A 23846-nucleotide genomic window follows, 5' to 3' on the forward strand; every position below is an offset into this window, starting at 1 on the left:
GGGGGGGCAACTGACTGTCCTGCTTCCTCCTTCTTTGTCATCTTGTCTCCATCTCTGTCCTTCATCATTTTAGCAGTCCTTGAAAGCCATTGGGTGAAATAGACAATGAAGGACATTTATATTATAAGAGAAAATTTGGTCTTGATGTCAGTCTTCCCCCCACCCCCCACCCCGACACCTGAGAAGGGACTTGTAAATTCTGGAGGGCTGGAGGATTTGAGAATTCCCATCAAGTGTCTTAGTCCCAGCTGTGTCCCTGTCACAGCTGACACAGGCGAGGGCACACTAGACATATTGATGAAAGGTATCTTCAAGCACTTTATAAGGAGCCCAGAAGAGACTTCCAGGGAAAGGACTTCTAGGAGCCATGAACTATCCATCCACCAAATATTCTCTCTAAACTGAAGACAGCTTTCCTCTGAGTTCTATATTCACTGATGGGAGAAGGTGGGACAGACATTTGGTGGGGATAGGGGAAGAGTGGGAAGATGTCTTGTACCAACTGTTCTTACTATGCCACTTTAGCAATTATTCCTTTCTTTTTTTATGGGTGAGAAAGTTGTTGTTTGTCCTTTTTTCTTTTTTTTAGTCATAAAAGCATTTTATTATTTTCCAGCTACATTGTCTTTATAAGATTTCTAGTTTCACATTTTTCTCCCTCCCACCCTTCCCTCCCCCCTCCCGAGACAGCAAGCAAACTGATATAGGTTATATATGTACAATCACATCAGACACATTTCTGCATTAGTCATGCTGTGAAAGAAGAATCAGAACAAAAGGGAAAACATCAAAAAACAAAAAACAAAACCAAAAAAAGTACGGTTCAATCTGCATCCAGATTCCACAGTTCTTCTTTCTTGAGGTGGAGAACATTGTCCATCATGAGTCCTTCGGAATTGTCTTGGACCATTGTATTGCTGAGAAAAGCTGAGTCTATCACAGTTGATCATCACACAATGTTGTTGATATTGTGTACCGTGTTCTCCTGGTTCTGCTCACTTCACTCAGCATCAATTCATCAATTACTCCTTTCTTAAAGGTGACTAATTTTTATCTATTCATAATCACAGAGGAGATTGTACCAGTGGGAGCTCAGGAGCTATAGCACTAAAAAGGCATTACCAAATTGTTAGGGTTCCCCAGAACCCCAATAAGGGATATACCAGCCATCCTCCAGGCACCAGTCTGCCAGTTTGCTTGATGGTTGATATTGTAAGCCAGCCTAATCCTCCTAAAGCACCATTCAGATCAAGATACCCCCTTGCTGGGGCAGCTAGGTGGTACAGTGGATAAAGCACTGGCCTTGGATTCAGGAGAACCTGAGTTCAAATCCAGACTCCAGACACTTGACAGTTACTAGCTGTGTGACCTTGGGCAAGTCACTTAACCCCAACTGCCTCACCAAAAAATTAAAAAAAAAAGATCCTCCTTGCTCAGAAGCCTCTGTGGCTCCTGCTCACAGGATCAAGTCAAAGGCTTTCATCAAGCAGTGGGTCAATAAGCATTTATTAAGTGCCTGTTATGTTCCTGACACTCTTAGCTTGCTGGAAACACTGAGAGAAAAGTGACTTTATAAACCTTATATTTCATTTCTGACAGCTCTTTTTTGTGGTGGCTAAGAATTGGAAAAAAACCAAAGGAATGCCCATCAATTGGGGAACATACAAACTGTGTTATATGATGGTGATGGAATATTATTATGCTATAAGCAATGACTAGCAGGATGACTTCAGAAAGGCCTGGAAAGACTTGTATGAACTGATCTGTAGTGAAGTGAGCAGAACCAAGAGAACATTGTGCACAGTGACAGCAATATTGTTTGATGAACTGTGAATGACTTGACTATTCTCAACAATATGATGATGCAGGACAATCCCCAAAGGACTGTTGAAACATATTATCCACCTCCAGAGAAAGAACTGATATTGATGGAAACACAACCTATTTTCACTTTCTTTCATTTTTTCTTTAATCAAGCTTTTTGTACAAAATTACCAATATGTTTTACATAATTTCATATGTATAACCCATATCTGATTATTTGCCAACTCTGGAAGGGGGAGGGGAGGGAGGGAAGGAGGGATAAAAATTGGAACCCAAAACTATAAATAAAAATGTTCATTACATTTTTTAAAAAATAAAAATCCTAGAGCAGTAAAAGAGAGAGAGAGAGAGAGAGAGAGAGAGAGAGAGAGAGAGAGAATGTAGAATTCATTTAGGTGATTTAATGAATAGAGTGCTGGACTTGGAATCATGAAGTTCAAATCTTGCTGTATGACCTGGGAAAGTCACTCAACCACTCTCTGCCTCAGTTTCCTCATCTGTAAAAGAAGGACAATTATAGAGCCAACTTTCCTGAGTTGTGAGTATAAACTGAGATATTATTTGTAAAGTACTTTGCAAATCTTGAAGTGCTATGTCAATGCTAGCTATTAATAAAAATAACAACAACAAAAACTTTATATTTCTTTGTGGAAACCAACATATGCACAAAAGTAATTTCCAAAATGCAGGGTGTCGAAAAAGTCTTAGTGCAACCTTTAAGGGATTAAAATTTTAATTTATTTTATTTTTCCTCAATTACAAATTAAAACAAGTTATTCAACATTTTAAAAAAGTTTGAGTTCCAAATTCTATCCCTACCTCTTCCCTGAGACAGTAAGCAATCAAATATAGGTTATATATATGCAATCATGTAAAACATTTCCATTTTGTACAGAAGATCTAATAAAAGAGAGAGGAAGGAAGAAGGAAGAACGGGAGAGAGGGAGGGGAAAATAGCATGCTACAGTCTGTATTCAAACAATATCAGTTCTTTCTCTGAAGGTGGACAATTGCTTCATCATTAGTCCTTTGGGATTGTCTTGGATCCAAATGGTATTGTTGAGAATATTTAAGTCATTCACACTTGATAGTAGCACAGTGTTTGCTGTCACTGTGCACAATGTTCTGATTCTGTTCACTTCACTATTCATCAGTTCATACAAGTCTTTCCAGGCTTTTCTGAAGTCATCCTGTTTATCATCTCTTAGAGCACAATAATATTCTATCAGTATCATATACCACAGCTTGTTTAGCCTTTCCCAATGGATTGGCAAGGGATTAAAATGTAAGGTATTAAATGCTAGGCCCTGAGTTGGGCATGGAGATGCAAAGGCAAAACTGAAGTAATCTCTGCCCTCCCCACAGCTTCTACTCTATGGGGGGGGGTACAGCTAATTATTCAGTTATGTCAAGAAGAAACAGCCATGAACAAGCTGGAGATGTGCAAAGGCCACATGGCACCTGGGCTGAGCGCACACAGACTGGAAGGACCCTCCTCGGATGATGGGGAAGGGAGCACCAAGCCACAGGCCTGGGTAACCTTCGAGCCTCTGTCTGCTCCTTCTCTGACATACAGTTTTCTCTGTCTCGGCAGGCCTCCCTGTTTCAATGTCTCTACTCTGTCTCCTCTGTCTCTCTGTCTCTCTCTGTCTCTCTGTCTCTCTGTCTCTCTCTGTCTCTCTCTGTCTTGTCTCTCTCTCTGTCTCTCTCTCTCTCTCTCACACACACACACACACACCTCCCCTTCTCACCTTTCTTCCTTTGCATCTCTTACATTCAAAGATGCCTGCCCCTCTGTGTGCTTGGGCGGGAGGTGCAGAGGATGAGGGCCGAGGGCCCTCTCTGCTCGGGCCATTCTGATTCTCCTTGCATCCTGCTACCCCTGGCCTGCCTGACAAGAAATGGGGGACTTGGAGGGAGAAGAGGGTGAAAAGTTGACCCAGTTTCGACTGCATGTTAAGGAGTAGCAGAAGCACAACGGCGGCTTGTGCTGGACAGAGAATGGAGGGGCAGCAGAGCAGGCAGAGGAGGTGAAGGAGGCAGAGATGGGGCAGCACCAGAGCCCTGTCCTGGCTGGGGGCTCATTACACAGGTGGGTCCCGGTTGAAAAAGGATGCTAAACCCGAGTCCCCCTCCATGTACTTGGAACCTGCTGGAAATTGCAGCTCGAGGAGGATGAGAGGGGGAGAAGAGGGAGGCAGAGGGAGGAGAGGAAAAGAAGAGGGGAGGAGGAGGGGGAAGGGCGGGGGGAGGGGAAGAGAGCAGTCGAGGCTGAATGTCCCTCGCCCCACAGGGCTTCCGGATTGAATGGCCTTTGGGCTTGTGGGGAAATCTTGGAGCCCCAGGAGCAGAGCGGAGCAGCCAGGGATGGGGTATGTCCCGGCGTGTGTGAGTAACTTGGTAAGGGCTTCCAGTTCGCTGGTGACCACCACGAAGTAAGATTGCGACCTCCCACTGGGGTAGTTCCTGGGCCCTGGGCCTGTTCTTCTGGGGACTTCCTTGGGTGGAATCAGGACCTCCTGAAGACCTTGACCGTGACTCTGCTGCTTGAGGGGGGCAGGAAGGGGCTCGACCCCACCCTTCCAGGTATTTTGGGCACTGCCGAGGCTGGTTACCCCCCTCAATATTGGCCCGACTTTGAACTTACTGTGGATGGGTTGGTGCGCTGCTGGGCAGCCCGCCGGTTCTTTCCTGGCCCCCATGTGGCCCCTCTTTAAACACTCCCCACCCCGGGTGCAGCAGAGCCCGGACGGACTTCGCCAAGTCCTCCGACAACTACAGATCCAGCTGCTTTCTGAGACTATGCTGCCCCGGGTCATTTTCCCGATGTGGGGAAAGCGGTCCAGACAAGGGAGAGAACTGGCCCGAAGCCCCTCAGGGAGATCTCTGAAGAGCGAAGGGAGAACCCAGCTGGAGCGAAACTGGAGCTAAGTCCCGAAGTCACGGCAGGGTGAGCGGCTCGGAGCCCGCAATACTACTGAGTACTCCGAGGAGTCTGAGACAGAGGACCCAGAGGTATACGGAGGGCGCTTTTCGTTGTAACGAAACTGGAAACAAAGGGCTGCCCAAAGAATGGGGGATGGCTATACAGATTCTGTTTTATCAAAGGGATGGAATGTTCCTGCCGCCTGCGAGAGGAGAAAAGGCTTCAGGGCTGCGAGAACATCTGTACGAACTGATGAAGGACAGGAGCCGAGCTGGAGGTAGAATGAGCACCAGGACCACAGTGATGTCGGACAGAGCCTCTCTCAGGGACCTCGGGACCCCCGCTGGGGGGAAAGACAAAAATTCGGACCGAAGCTGGAGGAGAGGGCAGCCTCCTTGGAGGGGCGCGCGGCGTGGGTCAGGGGGAGGGGCGCAGGGGCTGGGCCGAGGGAGGGGGACACCATCCCATCCCCAATGGGTTGATTTGCCTTAGAGGCCTCCTGTCTGGCCTCCTGTGGAGGCCAGTGGCGGGTGGCGAACCTAGCACGGGTGGGGAAAAGAAAAGAAAGAAAATCACATCAATATGACATTAAAAACCCACCCAGAAGAGAGGGGACAGAAGGAAGCCGGGGAGGGGCGCTGGGTGGGCTCCAGACAAGCAGGGCCGGTTCTATTACTCGCTTTTCATCCAATGTGCGCTTAAGAAAACAGCGATGTGCGACAAATTCAAAATTTCACCTAAGAAGAAAATACTGATTACTCTCCTCCCATGTGCCAGTGTCATTGTCTCATTTGAGCCTCGGAAGGACTTTGTGAGGGAGGTGCCCTTATTAGCTCCATTTTATAGTTGAGAACTCTGAGACAGGCAGAGTAAAGTGACTTGCCCAGGGCCACACAGCTAGTCTGACGCTGTAGGTAAGCCGGGGACTCCCTGACACCAGACCCAGTGCCTCCTCAATGCCTTTCTTTTTCGTTAGTACGGTATATTGAAATGTTTATATTTGTTGGCACTTAAAAAAATAAAAATTTTGCTTTAAAAGAATGGAGTCCAGGCTCCTAAGCCTAACCCTTCCGGTCTCTCTCCCCCACCCCCAGCCTCCTTTGTAAGAGGTCACCACAGAATTCCTGCCTCCAGAAGCCAGAGATGAAGCTACAGGTGAAGGTGAGGCAAGACCCTGAGGGAGGCCTTTGGGAAAAGAGGGCTTTGGATTCTTGGATCCCCAAGAAGACTGGGGCTCTCAGTCATTCAGGCTACAGATGCCACCCTTAGGTTAGCAGAGCAAGAGCAGCAGGTGCTGCCAAGGGGGTGGGACAGGCAGGGCCTCCAGGTCACTTGGGAGAGAATTGCAGACAATTGTAAGTTAGTGTGCTCTCTTGGGCTCTGCCTCTCCCTGTGTCTCTGTTTTCCTGTCTGTCTCTCCTTCCTCTCTATCTCTGTCTCTGCCTCCTTCTCTGTTTTCTTGTTTCTCTCTCCTTCCTGTCTCTTCTCCCCTCTCTCTTCTTTCTCCCCTTCCTCTTTCTGCCCCTCCCTCCATCCTGCCCCTCTCATTCTTTCCTCTTGTCTGTCCGTCTAGCTGTCTCTCCTCTCTCCTAATCTGTCTGTCTTTCTCTCCCCCCTTCCTCCCACCAGTGTCTGGAGAGAGAAGTAGAAGCAAACATTGGAGGCACAGAGAGGAAGTTGTAGCAGAGACCCCTCAGAACCTGTTCCTCTGGGCCTAGGATGTGGGTACAGGCAGGGACTGAGCTTCCTAAGGAAGTGAAAAGCCTAATGGCGTCTATGTCAATGAACGGCAGGAGCCTGGGGCAGAGAGCTCAGGGTGGCCAGGGCCTCCTCGGGGCAGACTGGAGGCTCTATTGAGAGGCTCCCCAAGGCCAGGCCCTCAGCTCCCCCTCAGACACACTAACTACATCTCCCACCATGCTCTGCGGCCCATCTGAGGAGGCTGCGGCTGTCAGCCTCCGCTCTACTGGAAACCACAGACTGGGGCTTGCTGGGCTTGGCCGTGTTGCTGAAGTCCTGGGAGAGAGGAAGGGCTTGCTGACATGAGCCCCTCGGTGTCGGGTTCGCTTTGCTAAGTGCCAGCCTCCTGGCCACCTGCTTCTTTGCCCTGGTAATTTCTGGGCTCGGTGGTTAGTGGGGCCATGGGGGTGGTAAGGGTGGCTGGTCCAGGGGCCACCCAGGCTGGGCCCTCAAAGGGCTCCTAGAGTCAAGGGCAGAAGCCCCTGGGAGGCCGTGGAGGCCTCTGACTGCACGCTGGGAGCAGGGCCTTATCAGGACAGCCAGAAACCCAAGTTATCACCAGCCCTGTCACTGCAGGCAGGAAGGTCCTGGCTCCCCAGGCCTGGGGGCCGAGGCCTGGGCTGAGCCTTGGACTGAGGCAGAGAGAAGAGCAGAAATGGGAGCTGGCTCAGGGCTGTGGGTCTGTCAGGAGAGTCCGAGAGAAGTTGTCGGTTTGAGCTGGGCATAGACCAGCCCAGAGATGGAGCAGCCTGGAGCCTGGAGCCCAGCTCGGAGCCAGAGCCAGGGGGCCTGTGGGGCTTGGTTTAGGGCAGAGACCTTCCCCTCACCATAGGGCTCTGGAGGCCTGAGCTGCGGGGTCCAGGGGTCTGTTTGATGGTGGTGGTTGCTACATTCCTCCTGCCTTCCCTCCTCTGCCCCCTCCCCTTCCTTCTCCTCCTGCCTTCCCCCTCCTTTCCCTCCCCTTCCTCCTCCTCCTTCTTTGCTTCCTTTGCCTCCTCCCCCCCCTTCCTCCTCTTCCTCTTGCACAAGGTACCAGGCCACCCTCCCTTGGGGGTGGGCAGTGAACTGAGGCTAAGGGGTGGGAGTGGGTGAGGGGGTAGGTTGGACTAATTTCATTGGCCTGGATGCTACCCAACACCTCCCTCCTTCAGTGGGCACCTGGCTCCCTAGTGTAAAGGCCCTAGAGTTTGAGGGAGGGGCATTTCCACCTTGCAGCCCCCTGGGTTTGAGCTCTGCATAGGGGTGGAGATCAGCCCGGAGGGTTGTATGGGAAAAGCACCTCCTGGGAGTTGGGACACCTGGCTTCTAGTTCAGGCCCAGACATTTCTGGTGACGTCACCCCTTCTTTAGGCCTCAGGCAAACTGCCCTTCCAGGCTCTAGGTCCTGAGGCCTCTCACCTGCATTCTCTGCCCCTCTGTGCCTCTCCAGACTCCCCAGTCCAATGCCAAGCGCCATTCAGTTAAGGCTGAAGCCCATTGGGATGGCTACCCTGCCCAGCACTGTTGTGTGGCTCACTCCCTCACCCGTCCACCTTGTTTCTTTATTTCCTTGACAAAGTTTATTCTCCACCCCTCCACCCCCACCTCAAGAAGGAGGGAGGGGATAATGGTTACTTCCTCCCATTGCTCAAAGAGGGAAACCAAGGCCCACAGGGGTCAAGGGACTTTCTCAGCATCCCAACCATGGCACAAGAGGGAGGCCAAGAGCCTCCTCCCTTCCCCATGGCCTATGGCCCCAGAGCATCCTGTCGTGGGGGAGGCCAGGGGATCCTTTCTCCCTTAGGCTGGGGCAGCCCCGCTGGGTGCCAGGAGCACCCTTCCCCCCAACTTTTCTCTTTCTTGCTGTCTCCCTGCAGCTGCTGAGCCTCTCCATGGGCATGCTGACCATCCTCACCCGATTCGGGGACCGTTTTGTCATCCTCCACACCATCTCCCCAGGGAACAATCCCTATGGACTCATGTATCGATGGGGTGAGTCCTCCGGCCAGCACCTGGTCCTGGGTGCGACCCTGAGCCAGTGCCTCCTTGACAGACTCAGTTTCCTTTTCTGTAAAATGAGGAAATGAATTAGGAACACAGCTCAAACTGTGTCCCTCCCTGGGCGATTTTGGGCGGGCTTCTGCCCATCTCTGTGCCTCAGCTTCCTCAAGTGTAAAGTGAAGCGTTGCTCCCTCTGATTCTGCGGCCACAGCCTCACAGCTTTTTGCTGGACTCTTGGGCTCCAGATCTCTGGGACTCTTGGTTCAGGGCTCCTCACCTGGAGAAGGGGGCCAACCCAGCCCTCCAGTTTCAAAGCTCCAGACTGGCTTCGCTCAGCAAGTTCCAGATTGTTTTTAGGGTCTGGGGTATCAGAGAAGTTGAAGCACAAAGGGGAGACAAGACTTGAAATGAGGGGGAGCAGAGCCATGTTTGGCAAATGGAAAAGACAGTAACTGGCTACTTCCTGTGTAGCCTTGGGAAAGCCTGGGGACTCAGTTTCCCTATCTGTAAATAAGGAAGTTGTACTGGACAATTTCTCAAGACTTCCAAGTTCTTGGATATCTCGAGGCATGTCCTAGGAACTCAGGTCTCCTGTACATCCTCAGATGCCGAGCTGCCCCTGTCTTTTGGGAGGAGGGTTGGTGCCCTGAAGGGTGAGGGGCCTCGGAGTGGCTTGAGCACTGTCACCCTCCGTTCTTGGAGGCTTTCCTGGGACAGGAGCCTTCAGGGTGAAGCAGGGTGGACAGGACAGGACAGGGGAAGTGAGGGGCCGAGATATCTGCAGCCAGGACTTGCTTGTGCTGACCAGGCTGGAGGAGAGGAGCCAATCACAGCCCAGGCCAAGGAGGCTCCTCCCACTTAGGGGTTGGTCCTCCCACAGCTCTCAGACCAGAGGAGAGAAGCTGACCCTGGGAGACACCCAGGATCTGCCACTATAGTAGCTGTTCACTTAACTCCTTGACCTCAAGTTCTTTAGCTTTGAAATGGGAACAGTAACACTAGCTCAAGGCTATTCTGAGAAAACCTTTCGTGGACTCTAAAAAGGGCAGTAAAAATGGGAGACTTGTGCTAGAACAGATGATGAGATCAAGGCTGAGGCAGGGGCGACTATCTCTGTCCCCCCAGGGAGTCCCTGACTCTCACCCCTCCATGACTGTCCCCCAAGCTCCTTCCCCAGTTCTTACCTCATCTTACCTCATCCCTCCCCCTCCCCCACCCAGGGAGCTGCCTCTCCTCCTGAAATCTCTCCTGTCCTTGTGACCCACAGCTTTCTCCCTGGGCATCTTCCTGACCTTCATGCTGGCCCTAGGGGTCCTACTGAGTACCGTGGCCGTGGTGCGGGAAGCCAAGGGCATCATGGCTGGGGTGAGTAGCCAGGGATTGGGTGGCTGGGTCCCTGGGCCAGTGGCTCCTCTGGGATCCAGACAGGAGTGGAAAGATCTCTGGACTCAGAGGCAGGAGCCTGGGCTAACTGACCACGGGCCAGAACCTTCCCTTCCTTCCCTCCGTTTCTTCAGGAGGATAATGTTGGTGCTGACCCCTCCTCACCCAGGGCAGTGTGCCTCAGACCCAGGGGAAGGGGAGGGGTAAAGGCCTTCGCACCAGAATGGGCCCAGGCCAGCCCGATGCTCACAGGTGGGCCCTCCTCCTCCCCGGTCCCCAGGGCCCTCCCCATTCTCAAAGCCGGGGAAGGGAGAGACCATGGGAATATAGCCCAGCTGGGAAGAATCCCTAAGGCTTCTGGCCAAACCTGTCCTCAAGCAAGGCTTCCAGTAATAGCTGGTTTTCTGTTGGCTTTGGGGTTCGTGAAGCACTTTCCATGTGTTATCTCACAGGGTCCTCGGGCCAGGCCACGGGGAGCTCACTACCTCCACACGTGGCCCCCACCCACTTTCCCCTCCTAAACCTGCCTCTCTCTTTATTACCTCCTGCCCTGATTCTGCTGCTGAGGCCAAGCAAAGTGAGGCTCCTATTTCTTCCCTTAATGCTAGAAGGCTGAGGCCACTCATGCCCCCTGAATCCTTCAGGCAAACATCCAGCCTCATGGCTCCTGATTCCTAAGCCTTTCTCCATTCCCGACACCTTCCCTCGCTTTACCAACGACCTTCTTAAACACTGTTGCCTAGATCAAGCCCAGATGTTGTTCAATGTGGGCATTGAGGGCAGCTAGGGGCACAGTAGATAAAGCACCGGCCCTGGATTCAGGAGTACCTAAGTTCAAATCCGGCCTCAGACACTTGACACTTATAGCTGTGTGACCCTGGGCAAAGTCACTTAACCCCCCATTGCCTTACGGAAAAAAAAACAAAAACAAAAACAAAACAAAAAAAAGCGATGTGAGCCTTGAACAGGTAAAACCGGCACCTTACTAGCCACAGACCCCCCCTGCCTCTGGATGTCACTTCCTTCACTGTCTGGGCACACGCTGATTCAGACTGAGTTGTCTTTTAGAAGGGAGCTACTGTCTATCCAGGCCTCCTTGTAAAGTTGATTGTTTGAACCCAAGAGCAAAACTTTGTATTTATCCCTATTGAATTTCTTCCCGTTTGATTCAGCCCAATGCTCCAGCCCCAATGCACAAGTGGTAGGCCTCATGGAGCCCAAACACTCCCCGGTGTGGCCCAAACCAGACTAAAATCTAATTGGGAAATATCTCACGATATAAGTGAAAACTCAATAAAAGAGTATCACATTTTGAAACTAGATTAATAGGCAGCCCATGGGAATCCTGATTATGGCTCAGTATTTTTGTGTGTTTGACATCTCTGATCTAGCCTGTCCCAGTCTTTTGTATCCTGACCCTGCCTCCCAGGGTCCTAAGTGCCTATCCCAAATTTGTGCCATCTATGTCTTTGTCCAGTGAGAAAAACATTAAGAAACTAAAAGCCAAGCAAAGATCCCTAGGACCCCCCTCTGTGAGACCTCCCAAGATGCAATAAATAGCCCCTCTCTCAGTTCAAATGTTCCTCCATACAAGTGGACTGTCCCTGAGTCCTGTCTCTCTCATCTGTCCACATGAGAGCTTTGCTAAAATAGAGCTAAAGCACAGAATATCCACATTTCTACCAGTGGAGGCACCCTGCCCAAAGAAGGGAAATGAGGTGAGTCAAACTACAATAAAAAGAAAACTGAGAATAGCCCCTTATCAGGGGTCTGTGGCCCTCTCTAATGAGAGGACCTTAGAGTTTACCTCACTACCCGAGATGCCCCCTTTTCCTTAGAGCCTTGAGTTTACAGGGCTTGTTCCCCAAATGATACAGAAAAGGGCATGGTAAAACCATCTCATTGGTTGACAAACCTATATCTGACCTTCCAGGAGAATCTTGGTTCATGCTTGTATAAATTAGCTGGTGGAGGGTATCCAGATATCCTAGTCTTTCATTGGCCTCATGTTGGACAATAGATTGGGGAATAAATTTGCAGGTGGTTCTTGTAGACTAGGTCACCCATTGGTCAAGTAATTCCTAGGGCTTGTTGGCCAAGTGCCATAGGGTCGTTTCCCTAGCAAAAAGATAGCAACGGGTGGGGTATGATTCAGAAATAGCTGAAGGACATTTCATGCCACTGAGTCACAGGCCTAACCACACCAGGCTGGGTCATTTACTCCTCAGACATTGGGTATGTGAGTGGATTCACTAGATTGACTAACAGTGAGTATAGTGGTAATAATCACTGCCCGTGGGATCAAACTCCTCTGATAACCCTAATTGGAATAACCCAGGGGGTCTAAAGAAAGAAGGGACCTAATTTCCGCAATCGTCCAATGAAATGAGTTTATAGGTGGTAAAGCTGTGCTCACTGCTCTGTTTAGTCGACTCTTTATCGAACCCGGGGCCTTCCTTCCTTCTCTTTGAACCTGCGCCAGCCCCCAACATCAAAGCCCTTTTGGGTATCACTGCTGTGTGGTCTCCTCAGTCCCAGTTGGTTGGAGCTTCTAGCACTACCAGTGGCAGGTGGGGGGCGACTGATTTGAACCCTTCAGAAACAGCTTGTTTGCCTTCCTGTTGACCCTGTCCCAGTCGAAAGGGAGATCGGTGGAGTAGGCATTGGATGTGTCTCTTTTCACCTGCCCCTCTGGCCACCCCAGGGGCTGTCATTTGTGCATTGTGTTCTTGCGCCTCTCTCCCTAACACACGCGGCACCGACCATCCATTTGGCTGCTCTTGTCCTTCCCGTCCAGCCCACGGCTTGGTTTCTTTCTTGTGTCCATCCTCCTGACATGGTCCCTACAAGCTTCCAACTGCTTGTCAGTATTCCGTCAACCTTCCCTTCCCTTCCCTTTTGTCTTCTGCACATGCCCTCTCGATCTGAGGCGGGTCCATGAATGCCCTGCAGGAACACAGCTCCCTCCCCTTTTCTTCTTCCCCTTGCGTCTTCAGAGTTTCATTCGCTTCCTTCTTGGTACAACTTCACCAGACCCACTGTATTTATGGGATCCCATCTATGCTCGCTTCTGAGCCACCAGCCATGCCACTTGGGCTTGGTGTGCCCAAGGGCAGCCGCGTTCCCTAGCCCGTCTCTCCATACACTTCTCCCTCAGACCCTTCCAAGTCTGCTGCTCTGTAATCTAGGGAAGAGGTCAGATTGGGTCTCTGCATCTCTAGCAGGGACTCTAGGATGGTGTGGCATCCCTCACCTCACAGGTATTGTTGCTTCTACAGTTACTGGTCCCTCTTGCTGATCGGAGGCAGGGTCAGAGCAACAGAATCCCTCTCATTGCTTCTCCACCATCCAAAAGGATAACAACAATAGTATAAGGCACAGCCACACTTTTTTTTTTTTGGTTTTGGTGGGGGCAAATGAGGGTTAAGTGACTTGCCCAGGGTCACACAGCTAGGAAGGTGTTAAGTGTCTGAGGTTGGATTTGAACTCAAGTCCTCTGAATCCAGGGCTGGTGCTCTATCCACTGCGCCACCTAGCTTCCCCAAGCCACACTTTCTTATTGATTGTTCTACTTTGGAGGATGGAGCAGAGAGAGAAAGAGAGAGGAAAGATGGAAAGAAATAGAGATGGGGAGATAACGAGAGAGGATAGAGAGAGACATAGAAGGAGAGAGATGAGGAGAGAAATAGGGAGGTGGAAAGAGATAAAGATGGAGAGAGGAGAAATAAGAGAGATGGAGAGAGACAAAGGGAGAGAGAGATGGGGAGAGAACAAGAGAGGAGAGATAGAGGTGGGGAGAGAGAGATGGAAAGAGAGAGATGGAGAGAGGAGAGAGAGAGAGAGAGATGGGGAGAGATAGAGATGGGGAGAGAACAAGAAAGAGATGGAGAAAGACAAAGGGAGAGTAAGCTCGCACCCCAGTGGATGTAGGTCCTTCAGGTCCCTGAATACGACTGTAACCGTGCTTCTGTGCCACATTTGTAATGTTTCCCAAGCTCCTCATCTCTCTCCTGCTCCTGTCCAATTCAATTCAATCAACATTTATCAAGCATCTACTGCGTGTCAGGCACTGTGCTAAGTGCTGGGGATACAAAAAGAGGCATAAGACAGTCCCTGCCCTCCAGGGGCTCCAGTCTATGGGGGAGACCACGGCAGCCAGCAGATACAAACAATAGACAGAACAGATCGACAGATAGGGAAGCACAAAAGGCTTCCTGCAGAAGGTGGGAGGTGAGTCAGACCTTAAGGGAAGCTTGGGCACTCAGTGGGTCAGAGTGGAGGAGGGAGAACCTTCCAGGCCTGGGGGAGCTGAGAGATGGAGAACAGGCAGGAGGCCACTGAGTAGAAAAGCATTGAGGCAGGGGTGTAATAAGGAGTGAGAAGACCGGAGAGGTAGAGGGGGCAGGTTAGGAAGATCTTGAACCCAACAGACCTTTTTTATATGATCCTGGAGGCCATAGGGAGCCATGGGAGGTCCGCTGGGGGAAGGTGGAGCTGAATGAAAGAGAGACTGGAGTGGGAGAGACTACAGCAGGCAGAGCCCTAGCAGCTATTTCAGTGGTCCAAATGTGAGAGGATGGGGGCCTGCACCTGGCTGATGGAGTGAGAAGTCAGAGAAGAGGTATAATCAGATTTTCCAAAGGTAAAATCAAAGGTGATTAGGAGGGGTGGGGAAGGAGGCAGGAGGGTGAGGTGAGAGTGAGGGATATAGGAGAACACACTTGGGGCTGGCTGGGGGAGGGGGGGCTGTTGCCCTTGACAGAAGCAGGGCAGGCGGAGAGAGCGGGAGGGGATGGTTTGGGGGGAGGAATGTCCTGGAAATCCATTTGGAGATGTTGGAGATGGAGACAGGAGGTCATCAGACAGAGGAGGGCAGGAGAAGTGGGGCCTTAGAGGGGGGGTGTCATTGGATCCAAGGGAGTTGATGAGACCTTCAAGTGAAAAAGAATAAAGGGAGAAGGGGCAGCTAGGTGTCACAGAGGATAAAGCACCGGCCCTAGAGTCAGGAGGACCTGAGTTCAAATCCGGCCTCAGACACTTAACACTTACTAGCTGCGTGACCCTAGGCAAGTCACTTAACCCCAATTGCCTCACGCCCCCCCCCCAAAAGGAACAAAGGGAGAAGAGGAGAGGGCCCGGGACGGAGCACAAGAGGAACACCCAAGGTCAGAGGCTGTGAGCTGCAGGAGGGTCAGCCAAGGGAGGCAGAGGAGGAGTGGGCAGAGATAGAGGAGGAGAAGCAGGGGAGGGAGTGGGGAGAGGGTGGTCCATGGGGCCCAAGGTCGAAGGGAGGCAGAGGAGAGTGAGGACTTCTAACATGCCCCTGGCTTTGGCACCTAAGAGACTGTGGGTCACTTTGGAGAGAGCCTTTTGGTGGAATGGGAAGGCCAGACTGTGAGGGGGAAGGAGAGGGTGAGAGGAGAGGGAGTGGAGGCTTTGGAAGGACTGAGGGAGGCCTTTTTCAGGATAGAGGAGACAATAAATGTCTGTTGGCAGAAGGGAAAACAGACGGGCCATCTGCTGGAGTGGGCGAGATGTGAGGCAAAATGTGAGGGCCACCTCATTAGGGACACAGGAGCCCCAGGTCTGAAGCTCACCCCTATGGCGTTATCACTCCAACCTCTTCCTCTATGTTATGGATGGTCACTCCACACTTTCCTCCAGCACCCCCCCACCCTCTTCCTGTCCCTTTTTTCAATGAGGGTCCTTTGGAGCAAGGCCCTCGCTCCTCAAGGCACATCCCAGGACTGAGCCCCATCCCACCTCATCTCCCTGATCATCAGGAATTCAACTTTTCTTCCTTTTGTTTCCTTCTCTAGCTCATTACCTTAAAAAATGTACATTTCTTTCTTTTTTTTTTTTTGAGGCAATTGGGGTTAAATGACTTGCCCAGGGTCACACAGCTAGTAAGTGTCAAGTGTCCCTGATGCCAGATTTGAACTCAGGTCCTCCTGAATCCAGGGCCAGTGCTCTATCCACTGTGCCACCTAGCTGCTCCCCATTTCTTTTTTTTTCCTAATTTATTTATTTATTTTTTTAATGTATAAGGTATTTTATTTTTTCCGTTACATGTAAAGATAGTTCTCAACTTTTGTTTATACAGCTTTACAATTTCAGATTTTTCTCCCTCCCTCCCCCTCCCCTAGACAGCAGGTAATCTGATATAGGTTATATCTATATATCTCTATACATATACATATATATATATATATACACACACACACCACATATATATACACATAATAACATTAATCCTATTTCTGCATTAAATCCTGTTACAAGAGAAAGATCAGAGCAGTGATGCAAAACCTCAAAATAGAAAAAAAATACCAACAGCACCCAAAACAAAGGAAATAATATGGTTCAATCAGCATCTATATCCACAGTTCTTTCTTTCTTTTTTTTTCTTGGATTTGGAGATCCTCTTCTATCATGTAGTTCCCTGGAACTCTTCTGTACCACTGCATTGGTGAGAAGAATATAGTCCATCACAGTAGATCAACACTCAATGTTGATGATACTGTGTACAATGTTCTTCTGGTTCTGCTCATCTCACTCATCATCAGCTCACGTAAGACCCTCCAGGTTTCTCTGAACTCCCTCTGCTCATCATTTCTTACAGCACAATAGTATTCCATTGTATTCATATACCACAACTTGTCCAGCCATTCCCCAATTGATGGGCACCCCCTCCAATTCCAATTCCTTGCTACCACGTAAAGAGCAGCTATAAATATTTTTGTACATGTGGGTCCCTTTCCCCCTTTCCATGATTTCTTTGGGCAAAAGACCTAAAAGTGGAATTGCTGGGTCAAAGGGTATGCACAGCTTTATTGCCCTTTGGGCATAATTCCAATTGCTCTCCAGAATGGTTGGATCAGCTCACAGCTCCACCAACAATGCATTAGTGTTCCAATTTTCCCACAGCCTCTCCAACATTTATTATCTTCCTTTTTTTGTCATTTTAGCCAATCTGATAGGTGGTAGGTGGTACCTCAGAGTTGTTTTAATTTGCATCTCTCTAATCATTAGAGATTTAGAGCATTTTTTCATATGGGAATAGATATCTTTGGTTTCTTCATCAGAAACTGCTGTTCATATCCTTTGACCATTTCTCAATTGGGGAATGACTTGGATTCTTAGAAATTTGATTTAATTCCCTATATATTTTAGAGATGAGGCCTTTATCAGAAGCACTGGCCTCAAAAATTGTTTCCCAGTTTTCTGCCTCCCTTCCAATTTTGGATGCATTGCTTCTGTTTGTACAAAAATTTTTTAATTTAATATAACCAAAATCATCCATTTTGCATTTTATAATACACTCTATCTCTTGTTTGGTCAAAAACTGTTCTCCTTTCCAAAGATCTGATAGGTACACTATTCCTTTCTCTCCTAATTTACCTATGGTATCACCTCGTATGTCTAAATCATGTATCCATTTTGACCTTATTTTAGTATAAGGTGTAAGATGTTGGTCTATGCCTAATTTCTGCCATACTATCTTCCAGTTTTCCCAGCAACTATCTTCCAGTTTTCCCAGCAATTTCTTTTTTATAAAATGTTGAATCTTGAATTTTCTCCTTCCCTTTGCCCTCCTTTATACAGTAAGCAGTTTGACATAGGTTCTATGTGTGCAATCATGAAAAACATATTTCTGTATTAGTCACGCTGTGAAAGAAAAAACAACAAAAGGGGGAAAGTAAACGAAGTGAAAATCGTCTGCTTTGATCTGCATTCAGACTCCGTAGTTCTTTTTCTGGATGTGGAGAGCATTTTCCTTCATGAGTCTTTGGGAATTGTCTGGGATCATTGCACTGCTGAGAAGAGCCAAGTCTATCACAGCTGACCATCACACAGTGTTGCTGTTACTTTGTACAATGTTCTCCTGGTTCTGCTCACTTTACTCAGCATCCGCCCATTTAAGTCTTTCCAGGTTTTTCTGAAATCTGCCTGCCCATAATTTCTTATAGCACAATAGTATTCCATTCCATTCATATACTACAGCTTGTTCATCCATTCCCCAGTCAATGGGCATCCCCTCAATTTCCAATTCTTTGCCACCACAAAAAGAGCTGCTGTAAATATTTTTGGTACATGTGGGTCGTTTTCCCTTTGTTATGATCTCTTTGGCATACAGACCCAGTAGTGGTATTGCTGGGCCAAAGGGTATGCACAGTTTCATTGACCTTAGGGCATAGTTCCAATTGTTTTCCAGAATGGTTGACTGAGTTCACAACTCCAACAACGCATTAGTGTTTCAATTGTCCCCACATCTCCAACATTTATCATTTTCCTTTTTTTTTGTCATATTAGCCAATCTGATAGGGGTGAAGTGGTACCTCAGAGCTGTTTTAATTTGCATTTCTCTAATCAATAGTGATTGAGAACATTTTTATTCATATGATTATAGATAGCTTTTAATTTCTTCTTCAGAAAACTGCCTATCATATCCTTTGACCATTTGCCAGTTGGGGAATGACTCATATTCTTATGAATTTGACTCAGTTCACTTTACATTTGGAAAATGAGCCTTTATCAGATAACTTTTGTAAATATCCCCCCCCTTTTTCTGCTTGCCTTCTGACCTTGGCTCCATTGGCTTTGTTTGTGTAAAACCTTTTAAATTTAATATAATCAAAATTATCCATTTTACATCTGGTAGTGCTATCTTTTGTTTGGTCACAAATTCTTCTCCTGCTCATAAATCTGACAGATAAAAAAATGCTATACTGTCCTAATTGCTTATGGTATATAACCCTTTTTACCTAAATCATGTACCTATTTTGACCTTATTTTGGTATATAGTGCAAGATGTTGGTCTGTACCTAGTTTTCTGTCATACTGTTTTCCAGTTTTCCCCAGTTTTTGTTAAATAATGAATTTCTGTCTCAAAATCTTGGATCATACAATACAGTAATTTACTGCAATGTATTGTGTACCTAATCTATTCCACTGATCCACCACTCTATTTCTTAGCCAACAGAAGATAGTTTTAATGATTACCATTTTATAATGTAGTTTGAGATCTGGTACAGCTAGGCCACCTTCCTTCACATTTGTTTCGTTTATTACCTTGACCTTTTGTTCTTCCACATGAATTTTGTTATAATTTTTTTTCTAGCTCCATAAAATAATTTTTGGTAGTTTGATTGGTGTGGCACTGAATAAATAAATTAATCCAGGTAGAATTGACTTTTTTATTATATTGACTTGGCCTACCCATGAACAATTAATATTTCTCCAACTGTTTAGATTTGACTTTATTCATGTGAAAAGTGTTTTCTAATTGTGTTCATGTAGTTCCTGGGTTTGCCTTGGCAGGTAGACTCGCAAGTATTTTATATTGTCTACAGTTACTTTATTTTATTTAAATTTTTTGTGGGGCAGTGAGGGTTAAGTGACTTGCCCAGGGTCACACAGCTAGTAAGTGTAAAGTGTCTGAGGTCATATTTGAACTCAGGTCCTCCTGAATCCAGGGCCAGTGCTTTATGCACTGCGCCACCTAGCTGCCCCTGTCTACAGTTATTTTAAATGGAATTTCTCTTCCTATCTCTTGTTGCTGGGCTTTGTTGGTAATATATAGAAATGTTGATGATTTATGTGGGTTTATTTTATATCCTGCAACTCTGCTAAAGCTGTTAATTATTTCACATAGTTTTTTAATTGATTCTCTAGGATTCTCTAAGAATATCATCATATCATCTGCAAAGAGTGATGGTTTTGTTTCCTCATTTACTTTTCTAATTCCTTCAATTTCTTTTTCTTATTGCTATAACAATGTTGCTGTTCCTGTGTACAATGTTCTCCTGGCTCTGCTCACTTCACTCAGCATCAGTCCACTTAAGTCTTTCCAGGTTCTTCTGAAATCTGCCTGCTCATTGTTTCTTACAATACAATAGTATTCCATTACATTCATATACCACAACTTGTTCAGCCATTCCCCAATGGATGGGCATCCCCAGGATTTCTAATTATTTGCCTCCACAAAGAGAGCTGCTATAAATATTTTTGTACATGTGGATCCTTTTCCCTTTCTTATGATCTCTTTAGGATACAGACTTAGAAGTGGTATTGCTGGGTCAAAGGGTATGCACAGTTTTATAGCTCTTTGGCCATAGTTCCAAATTGCTCTCCAGAATGGTTGAATCAGTTCGCAACTCCATCAACAATGCATTAGTGTGGGCAGCTAGGTGGCGCAGTGGATAAAGCACTGGCCATGGATTCAGGAGGACCTGAGTTCAAATCCAGCCTCAGACACTGACACTTAACTAGCTGTATGACCCTGGGCAAGTCACTTAACCCTCATTGCCCTGCAAAAAACTAAAAAAAAAAAACACCTAAAACTAAAAACTAAATAAATAAATAAACAATGCATTTGTGTTCCAATTTTTCCACATCTTCTCCAACCAATTCTAATTTTAAGGAATTATTTTGTTCAGTAAGTTTTTGTATCTCCTTTTCTATTTGTTTGATTCTACTTTTTAAGGCCAATTCTACTGTTTTCTTCAGTGAATTTTTGCATACATTTTTTTCATTTTGTTGTGTTCCCTTTACCAAGATGTTAACTCTCTTCATAATCCTTTTGCATAATGTATTTTCCAATTTTTCACCTACCTCTCTTATTTGACGTAAAAAAATCCTTTTTGACCTCTTCCAGGAGGAACTTTTAGGCCTGAGACCAATTCACATTTCCCTTTGAGACTTTGCTTGTAGGTATTTTGACATAGTTGTCCTCTTCTGAGTTTGTGTTTTGATCTTCTCTATCACCATAATAGTTTTCTATGGTTAGGGATTTTTTTGTTTTGTTTGTTTTTGTTTTGTTGCTCATTTCCCAGCCTATTTCATGACTTTAATTTTTAATTTTTTTTTTTTGGCGGGGCAATGAGGATTAAGTGACTTGCCCAGGGTCACACAGCTAGTAAATGTCATGTGTCTGAGACCAGATTTGAACTCAGGTCCTCCGTGTAATGATTGGAATAATGCCACCTGCTGGAGATCAGAGTCCAGACCAGAGTCCAACTTTTCTGAGAACATTCAGACCAGAGTCTAGTTTTCCTATCTTATCACTCCAAGAAGACAAGATCTCAAAGACTTAAATGAACAATTTCATTTTGTTGTTTTTCTTTTTCCTTTCTGTTATTATATACACCATTTGTAACATGTATTCTCTGCAGAGGCCCTCCCTCTGCAGGTCAATGTCAAAGCGCTGGTTCATAAGGGACCACCCCTCTGGATAAAATTTCCCCTTTCTCCCTTTTCTGTATTGTTATTGACATATTATATTCTGTTATTTTTTACTGTTTCATCAAGGAAACACCCCGTGTTTCTTGAAGAAAAAAAGGGGGGACTGTAATGATTGGAATGCCGCCACCTGCTGGAGATTTACTGTAGGAAAGCTCCGCCATGAGGAGAAGGCATCCGAGGGCAAGCCATGTGGCTTTTCTTTGGAGTCAGGAAGTGACATTTGCTTGCGGGAGGAAGAGGCGGCGAGGCTGGCTCTTTCCCTCTTTTTCGTCAGGACTCTGGTGGAGAGTGGAGCTAAGGATGAGCTCTCCCTTTGATAGATAGATGAATTAAGGCCTTTCTCTCTCTCTTCACCAAATTCTTATTCTCCTTAATAAATGCTTAAAAGTCTAAACTCTTGCTAAAGCTTATAATTTATTGGCAACCACTCATTAGATATTTTAGACAGAATGGCTAGAATTTTAGCCCCTTACATCCTGAATCCAGGGCCAGTGCTTCATCCACTGCGCCACCTAACTGCCCCCTATTTCATGACTTTTTTTTTTTTTTTAATTTTTTTATTAAGATTTTATTATGTTGACATGTTTCTCATTCCACATCATCTTCGGCCAAGCTCTGTACACTCACAATTCTCTGGCTTATTGTTGGCAGCTTAGTCAGAAGCATCTGGAACACTGGTGATGGAAGAGTCTGCTGTAAAACTTGCAACAACTGCTGTGGCTGCCCACAGACAGCAATGGCATTTGTCAAGTGGTCAACACCCTTTTCATATTCACCTTGGGCTAGTAATTCCTCACCAAGCTGTATTTCTTCAAGGAAGAACTTCTGAACAGCCTCAGCATCTTTAAGGTCGGGTAACTTTGAAAGTCCAGCTCTCTCTTTAGCAAGCTTCTGTTTCTTTCTTCGCTCTCGAAGCCTGTTCTTGAAGTTGGGGTCGCTCCGTCTCTTGCGGTCAAAGTAAATACAGTAGCCGATGAAGAGGGCCCCGCACACACCGGCAGCGATCGCCCCACTCCGTCCCACCATGTTTCCGGCAGCTGCTCGCGAAGCAGGTAGCAGCAGCCGCGCCGTCCCCTCGCTGACCCTCAAGCCAGGAGAGGCGGCTCGCTCCGCTCCCTTCGAGGGCGGAGCCAACGAGAGCTATTTCATGACTTTTAAAGTTGAGCTCTGCTCCTGGGGCACAGGGGTAATGTCCCAAGCTTTTTGCTCAGGGCGTCAGGGGCCGGTCACTGGCTTGTTGTGCTGGTTGCTGGTGGCTCGCCTGTTGTGTGGGGGTTCTGGGGCTGGGGGTTTGCCTGCTGCTCTGGATTTTCCTGGCCTAGTCATGCTTATTTCACCAGGATTTCTGGGGCGGGGGGTTCACCAGCTGTGCAGGGTCCTCTAGGCCTGCTAGGCCTGGCCACTAGCCTGCTGCCAGGGCTGGATGCTTCATTGCTAGCCCTCTGTGCTGCTGGTCTGTGCTAGGGCTAGGGGTCACCTGTGCTGGGATGTGTTTCCCTTTGACCCAAGTGAAAAGACCTTTGCTGCAGTCCTTCCAAGTTACCTTGGGCTGGGAAATTGTTTCACTCCTTTTCTGGGTTTTTTCACTCCAGACCAGCATTTGTTTTGAGGCTTGATTTAAAGTTGTTTGGAGAGAAATTGGAGAGAGCTCAGGAAGGTTCCTGCCTTTTCTCTGCCGTCCTGGCTCTGCTGTCTTGGTGCTGCCATCTTGGTACCGCTCCCCTTACCTGTATTTTATGCATTTTCATATAGGTGTATGTGAAGCCATGCTTCCCTCCCCCACCCAGAGCCCTTGTTCTGCCAGTGACAAGCCTGGAGTTCTTTGTGACACAAGCCTTGTCAGATCTTTGTGAGCGTTCTTCCCTGCCTCCATCCTGATGGGAGATACAAGACTCCAGGTGGAATCTAACCGGCCCTTGTTAACTCCCCTCCATCCCTTGCCAAGAACCCATCATGCCTGTGTGTTCAGCCAGACATTCAAACCCCAGACACTCATCCTTCCCTTAGGCTTCTGGGGGATGACCAGGCTTGCCGCCTTCCGCTGAATTCCCCACCTTCAGTTGATGAGTGATGACAGCAGCTTCTGTGTTCCCAAGATCTGCAAATTTCCCTCCATTTCCTAGTCATTTCCTATGCTTTATCCCTTCATGTTAGTGGTGGCATTTTCATCCTCTCATGTGGATAGTGGTCATCAGTTTGACCATTCTGTGCAGTGTCTCCGTGATGTCCCAACCTCGTGCTGCAGGAAGACAGTCATTGGTCAGCTGTCCCAACAGCAATGTGACAACCCCGCCCCCAGGGATGTAGGATTGACTTCAGCTCACAAGTGTGCACGAGGACCAGGGAGCTTCCCCAGCCCCCTGCAAGAGCACTGTGAAAGGGCAAGTGGAGGCTCAGAGGGGACTTGCCCAGCGCCACTCAGCTAGAACCCAAGCTCAGGTCTTCCTCCTCCCTCCCACGACATGTGGCTTCTGTGGCAGAGCAGTAGGGGTCGGGGCTAACCACGGGGTCAGGCTGGCTGTGGATCTGTCAGCAGCCCAAGACTCCATCATGCCTTCTGCCAAAGAGGCCCTCCCTGGCCTCTCAGGATCCTGCCTCTCCTTCAGGTCCCAGGCCAGGACCCACTCCCAGGTTGGGGAGGCACCTGTCCTCTTTCCATTGGGACTTGGCTTCTCTCCCAGGCCTCAAATGCAGGGTTCTGAAGCCCTGTGGCTCAACCTTGTGCTAAACCAGAGGAAGGGAGATTCAG

At 47.9% G+C, this 23846-nt stretch overlaps 2 protein-coding genes across 2 annotated transcripts in view; one reads left to right on the forward strand and one right to left on the reverse strand.

The window, feature by feature from the left end:
- Window positions 1-4939: 4939 nt before the first annotated feature.
- Window positions 4940-23846, forward strand: part of TSPAN32 (tetraspanin 32) — a 43759-nt gene continuing 24852 nt past the window's right edge. Inside the window, 7 exon segments of the mRNA XM_043972030.1 lie at window positions 4940-5166; window positions 5845-5911; window positions 6469-6475; window positions 6798-6832; window positions 6834-6860; window positions 8347-8461; window positions 9738-9835. Coding sequence (XP_043827965.1) covers window positions 4940-5166; window positions 5845-5911; window positions 6469-6475; window positions 6798-6832; window positions 6834-6860; window positions 8347-8461; window positions 9738-9835 — 576 coding nt within the window.
- LOC122731626 (mitochondrial import receptor subunit TOM20 homolog) lies at window positions 21671-22229 on the reverse strand. The gene has a single exon (XM_043971861.1). It carries the CDS (start codon window positions 22121-22123, stop codon window positions 21686-21688), a length of 438 nt encoding a protein of 145 aa, XP_043827796.1. The 5' UTR covers window positions 22124-22229; the 3' UTR covers window positions 21671-21685.

Source organism: Dromiciops gliroides, chromosome 6 (genome assembly GCF_019393635.1).
Source record: "Dromiciops gliroides isolate mDroGli1 chromosome 6, mDroGli1.pri, whole genome shotgun sequence".
In the NCBI taxonomy this organism is placed as follows: Eukaryota; Metazoa; Chordata; class Mammalia; order Microbiotheria; family Microbiotheriidae; genus Dromiciops; species Dromiciops gliroides.

What these genes read in the sequence shown, in the direction of transcription:
- LOC122731626 (XM_043971861.1), bottom strand. Translation starts at nt 22,123, where the DNA reads ATGGTGGGACGGAGTGGGGCGATCGCTGCCGGTGTGTGCGGGGCCCTC.